The 6,893-nt window shown below is 38.0% G+C and overlaps 1 protein-coding gene across 1 annotated transcript in view; it reads right to left on the bottom strand.

The window, feature by feature from the left end:
• LOC122084164 (inter alpha-trypsin inhibitor, heavy chain 4-like) overlaps window positions 1-6,893 on the bottom strand; it is an 18,452-nt gene that overhangs the window by 8,611 nt on the left and 2,948 nt on the right. The window contains exons 2-3 of the mRNA XM_042652248.1: window positions 4,994-5,263; window positions 4,389-4,545 (exon numbers count right to left, since the gene is read on the bottom strand). Coding sequence (XP_042508182.1) covers window positions 4,389-4,545; window positions 4,994-5,263 — 427 coding nt within the window. The remainder of the gene's footprint in view (window positions 1-4,388; window positions 4,546-4,993; window positions 5,264-6,893) is intronic.

Genomic DNA, 6,893 nt, shown 5'->3' with positions numbered 1-6,893 from the left:
AGCAGCTTGCCCAGTTACTCGAGATTCCCGAATGTTCCATTTCTTGACGTTAGCAATGTACAGCGGTCAAATAGGATCAATTTCAGTTTCCTTGCAGAACTACAATTGTATTTCAGCTTCCTAGTAGGAAACTCAGTTTTAGTTGGTTTTATTTAAAGCTTGTAGGAGCCAAGAGCTCCCCACGATTTTTATGAATGAAAAACTCTTGTCTTCTTCAATGGAGCCGCTGTGAGACTCAGTAAGGGGTGGGAAATCCTTGGGATCAGTGGGATTCTGGTCCAGGTTTGTTTGTGGGAAGCATAGTTGTCATGGCGTTGCCAAGGCGGCGATTTGCCGTCCTGGTGGAAACAGAAGTTCATGGTAGTGCTACGATTTACGTGACTCACAAATGGCAGTCACCATTGGCTGATAGGTGTCGCCATGGCACCGCCATGGACGCCAAGTCACGCCTGATTCACTAGGCGGTCGATTTGTTGTAAAATGCAGGGTGATTTTGATAGGGCTATGTTGATTTTTGATGATTTGATGTTGCTTAATGTTGGTTTTATATGTTATAAGGTATATATTGTAGGCTTATAGCATGCTAAATAATTTTAGAGAATAGGGGAAATAAAAAATAGGAAAAATAAAAAATGACACATGGGGGTTTTGACCGCCATGGCAACTCCATAATGGGCGATTCATCGCCAAATCGATTACCCACCCCTCCACCGCCTTGGATCGATTTGACGCCGTGACAACTATGGTGGGAAGCCATAGGTTACATTCTCCTCTCAATACTCTGTTTTTTTTTTTTTTTTCAAGTTCAGTTATCCCCTCCTTTCTGTTTTGCTTGCTAGTATCTGTTTATTTGGGCATTTTATCATGCATATTGATCAATTCGGACAGGCCATAAGGAAACGCACATATCTTTCTCATACAGACTCAGATTGAGACAATTCCAGTTGTGTTGAACTCTCATCTTGAAGCTTTACAACTTTCCAGGAGGATTCATCTGCTGAATCTGTCATGTGAAATGACCAAAATGGCCCCAAAACTTTCACTGATCATAACTTTTTCATTTGGTGTCGGATTGAGGCGATTCCAGTTGCATTGGAAAGAAAATTCAATGCTTTATAACTTTCCAAGATAACCCTTCTGCTGAATCTGCTATTTGAAATGACCAAAATACCCCCGAAGCTGACTTAGCTGCAACTGCCCTTTCTGACATGTTTTGCCACTTGATCACTATACATTGTGCATTGTCCACTGGACTGCCATATGCTGCCACATCATTTAGTAGTCACTTGTTCAGACCACCAACACTTGAATTCATCCATTTTCCTCTTTTATATGCAATGATACGGAAAATTCAATCTCTCTCATAAAAACTCACAATGGGATGATTCCAGTTTCATTGGAAAGAGGACTCGAAGCTCTACACCTTTCCAGTATGTCCCTTCTTCCAATTTCAAATTGGCTCCATACTTGACCCTCTACATGAACATGTAAAGTCACCATAAGAGGATGCATGTACATTGTTCCCAATGCTGCCCCATGCTGCCAACAACTGTACATCACTGTAAAACAGTGCTAATAGTCATCATACACTGTCACAAGAGCCCGGAAAACTCTCCAACAGAATCAAACTGCCAATGTATGCACCACCAAGTAATTGCTTGCCACTGCCAGCTCTACTAGATCATTGCCAGATCATCTGTGATTTCTAACATATCACTCTGATCATTGTGCCACTGCCACATCACTCTGCCAGTTGTCCTGCTCAGTTGACTTAAACAGATCTATGGTGCACTGTGTTGACAACAAATGACAACACTACATGAAATGTGTGCACTACAGAGACAACGGTTTACTCGCTAGACTAGAATTTTACCTACTTCGAGTTGTGAGTACTATTTTAAATTTATTACATTCACCATTTTAAGGTCATGCAAGCTCGTTATTAGTTGATCAAGTTGTGTTTGAACCTCATCTTTTACATCATATTCACAACAAATCCAAGCCAATAAGCATGTGTCACAAATTGAATAATAAAATAACCAAGTAAATTAAGTATTCTGTTTTTTCCCTCTCAGAAAGGTATCAGACTACTAGCTTAAGATATAAATAAAAAACATTCCATATTGGGAAGTGCTGCTAAAACAAAAATTTACGAGGTTGATCTTTCTCAAAGATGAATTACAGTATCAAAGATAAAACCAAAAACAGAACTACAAATACCTTGGATGGGGAAAATCTAGGCCAAAACCTCATTCAGTTTGGATTTTGAGAACAAATTGACCCTGATGAATGGAGGAGAAGTGTTATTGTCCCAATCTACAAGAATAAAGGTGATATACAGAGTTGCAACTACTATAGAGGCATTAAACTCACGAGCCATACTATGAAACTATGGGAGAAGGTAATAGAAGTTTGCATAAGAAGGGAAACCGATATCTCTGGGAACCAATTCGGTTTCATGCCTAGGAGATCCACTACAGAAGCGACTTACCTTCTTAGGAGGCTTATGGAAAAATATAGAATCTACAAGAGGGATCTCCATATGGTATTCATTGACCTAGAAAAAGCCTACGATAGGGTCCCCAGAGATTTAATATGGCAGGTTTTAAAGAAGAAAAGGGTGTCAAGTAAATACTTAGATATAATTAAAGACATGTACGGTGATGTGGTGACTAGTGTGAGATCAAATGGAGGCCACAGTGTTGAATTCCCTATTACTAGCGGGTTACATCAAGGATCCGCATTGAGCCCCTACTTGTTTACACTTATCATGGATGATTTAACCAGGAATATTCAAGGAGAGATCCCGTGGTGTATGCTTTTTGGCAGATGATATTGTTCTGATTGGTAAAACAGGGGCAGAGATTAATGATAAGTTGGAATTATGGAGATCTACTTTGGAATCGCGAGGTCCTAAGATAAATAGAACGAAAATGGAATATATGAGATGCAACTTTAGTCGTTTGGGGAATGATAGTGAGGGAGTGAAAATTGAGGGGAGAAAGATCCCATAAAGTGATTGTTTTAGATACTTGGGCTCTACCTTAAACAAAGAAGGTGAGATTGATGATGATGTTACCCACAGAATTAAAGTAGGATGGATGAAATGGAGAGGGGCGTCTGGAGTGTTATGTGATCGACGTATCCCTCAAAAGCTTAAGGGAAAATTCTACAGGACAATCATAAGACCGGCTATGATATATGGTGCAGAATGTTGGGCAGTCAAGAAGCATAACATAGATACGCTAAGTGTGGCTGAGATAAGGATGTTGAAATGGATGTGTGGCAAAACCCTGAGAGATAGAGTAAGAAATGATAAGGTTAGAACCAATTTGGGAATTGCTCCAATTTAGGATAAGCTCAGAGAATGTCGGTTACGATGGTATGGACATGTCCAAAGGAGGCCTTTGGATGCACCAGTACGGAGGAGTGACCAAATGCAAATGAAACCCTGAGAGATGGAGTAAGAAATGACAAGGTTAGAACCAATTTGGGAATTGCTCCAATTCAGGATAAGCTCAAAGAATGTCGGTTATGATGGTATGGACATGTCCAAAGGAGGCCTTTGGATGCACCGGTACGGAGGAGTGACCAAATGCAAATGAATGGAGCGAAAAAGATTAGGGCAGGCCAAAAATGACCATTGAGGAGGTAATAAGAAGAGACATGCAAAAGTTAAGTCTTCACCCAAGTATAGCATCTAACAGAGCTGCCTGGAGGGCTAAGATCCGGGTTGCCGACTGTTCATGAGTGGGATGTCCGAAACCTTTTTTTTTATTTTTAAATCACTCGGATCCATGTAGCCGACCCCATTTAGTTGGGATAAGGATAAGATGTGTTGTTGTTGTTGCTATTTGAGAACAAATTGAGCCTTTTCCATTTTCTAACAGCAACAATGCATGCTTTTTAACCCTATTGTTTTCCTGCTGCAATTTCTTGTCAACCTTAACCCATCATACTTGCTCACATAGATAACACTATTGCAATAATCATTTCAGAGAACATAATTACAGATTGATTAAATTTGTATTAGTTAATTTCAATCATCAAATCATGCATATGGAATTATATAATGATATTATCAATTTAATTGGATCCCTTGCATTTCTATTTTGTTACTTTAGTTAATAATTGAACTATTGAGCCATATGAGTATAACATCAAAATACAGTCAACTGAGAAAGGGAAAGGTACTGAAAAGGAAGAACGAATACAACAATAATGCAACGTAAATATCCCACTTCATGATTAAACCTCAAAAAAGTATATTCTTTTGATTTTTGTTTCCAGCCCCTAGAAAAATATTCTGAAAATTTTTCCCTTCTAAAACCTTGATTGTAAAGAGTATCTAGGCAAAAAAAGTGGGATTGAAACTTGAGAATTCATACCTATGCCAAAACTAAAAATTCGTGGAGCCATTGATCCTCTATTTGTGAGATTACTTTTCATAACATCACAAATGTGTCTTTCATCTTCAACTGACCCATCAGTAATCAGGAAAATGAGAGGAATTGAATCACGGGTATTTGATAACATCTCCATCGCCTGAAATAAAGCACATGAGACAATTACCATAACAAAATCCCATTTCGAATTGATATTAGTGAAGAACTGAAGTGTGACCATTCACAGTACAGCTAATAGAAATGTAAGTGACACAAGAAGTAGGACACGAATCCAAACCATCCAGTTGATGCCCTGGAGAAGACCCTCCAGGATGAGCCACAAGTAAGAGATAATACCTTTTTGAAGATCTCAACTACCCTCCATGCACATAATTTTTGGTAAATAAGGCCCATAAAGAACTCAATCAAGAAAATAGTACGATGATACAAGTATAACCCCAAAAAGAATGCAAATTTGTTAAGTATAAAAATTTGTGCATCAAATACCAATTTAAGTTGAAAATATAACAACATTAGTAATTATAAAAGCTAGAAAAGGACTTAGTTGAGTTGAATAGAAAACTAAAAACTAGTTCAGCAGATTATACCTGATTTAGCGGAAGCAAAATGTTCGTACCACCCCCAGCAATAAAGTTTATGCTAATCCATTGAGATGCATTTTCAATTGTTTCCTTGGTTGCCAACTCCAACGATGACGAAAATAAGTATGTCTCTCCATTGAAAGCTATAATGTTAAATGAGTCTTCTGGATTGAGTTTGGAGAGAGCCGCACATAGCCCATTCTTCACGTTCTCAAGGGGCCTTCCCTTCATGCTCCCACTTATATCGACAACAAATACCACTTCTTTTTTGAAAGCCTATAAAATTAGTTAGAATGAGATAAGACTGAACAAAAAACTAAAATATGAAGGGAGCACCCATAACAACTATAAACAAAAAACAAAGTAATTTGAAAAAAACATATACAGAAAAAGTAGGGAGCACAATTAATTCTAATAATCATAGAACCATTTAAGAAATTTGTTTTTAGGGTGTAACGGTGTAAGTAGAGCTTAATTATCAAAAATACAAAACCATGTACCACATTTTAGTCTCCATAAATTAGTAGATATTTTATTTCACAAGCAAAAAGACTACAAATATTAAAACAAAGCATCCAGATGGTATATTGGTAACTCCTTGATAAGAATAGAGCTGTACATACAGATCATCTAATGTTTGTTAAATTCTTTCTTGAAAATGCTATAGAGGTCAAAAAGATTAGACCTAAATGGGCAGTATGCTTCATTGAATTGCATCTGTTTTTTCAGCATGATGACATTGTTGACAGAGGCAGTTTCCATGGAGCTGAAACGAACTACATATGAAGTTTGCCTTTTTCCCCTTTCCGTTCCAGACAAGAATATCGGCTGAGACAGCCTAAATGCAGGATTTCCTTTGTGGAATGGATGAGGACTAGAGTAGAACTAGTGGTAACAATTATATGGTTCAGGCATGGCTAGGTCTGCCCAAACACAGCCCATAACTCCTATATATGAATGGACCTGGGCTCAATCTGAGAGCCTATGAAGGCAGGTGTCGTTTTTGGGTACATATAGGATGGCTGATGATTAATATAGTGGTGCCAGATACTGATGGAAATTTGATGCATCCCCACCAATAAAGTAGTTAAGTACAAGGAGGGCTGCAGCAACAGAGTCATCTTTGCTTAGACTGATAACTGGTACTTGAATAATACTCTTCTTTAGACACTCTCAGACATGTACAGTATTGATGAAAACATGAACACTTATATTTTGATCAATATGTGAGCAAGAATTATCCATTAATCATCTGTCACATCCCTTAAAGCTCATAATGACTGGGAAATACAATTTTTCTTTAGAATGCTGATCTTGCTTTACATTAAACATATTTCTCCAGAGACCCCCCAGACATAAGGGGTCGGCTCATGAAGCAAATGGAATCTTGTGGGTGATTTTTCTTCTGATTTTCCTGCCAAAGCTAATTCCTTCACTATATGTAAAGGTGAAAAAGCTTATTCTCTACTGTCCCTTGGCCCATAAAGTTTGGAATTCTATTTCGCAAGGATTGGGACTGACTAGGATCAGAACGAACACTCTGAAACAGGTTCTTGCACGGAGGCTGACCAGAACTGGTAAGAGGAAAGGTAGAGAATCTGTTTTCTAATTCATCTTGTTATTTCTTGGTCTATAAGGCTGGAAAGAATTCAAAGGTATCTTAGAAAAAACCAGCATATAGAACAGCTACCAGGGTTAAGGATCTTATGTTTTGGGAATCCAATTGTAAAGTATTCAATATTTTAATTGTGTCACGTTTTCAATTTCCAGATGCATATAATATTCCTTAGTAAGACTGCACTTTGACCAAGTCCAAATGTTGGATAAATTCTTAGTTGATTGACCACTTAAAAACTTCGACTGTTTGGTTTTGAGTTTCCAGCTTTACAAGTGAACTTGGTGATTA

The sequence above is a fragment of the Macadamia integrifolia genome, chromosome 7 (genome assembly GCF_013358625.1).
Source record: "Macadamia integrifolia cultivar HAES 741 chromosome 7, SCU_Mint_v3, whole genome shotgun sequence".
Classification (NCBI taxonomy): Eukaryota; Viridiplantae; Streptophyta; class Magnoliopsida; order Proteales; family Proteaceae; genus Macadamia; species Macadamia integrifolia.
This window is presented reverse-complemented; position numbering and strand designations above follow the sequence as displayed.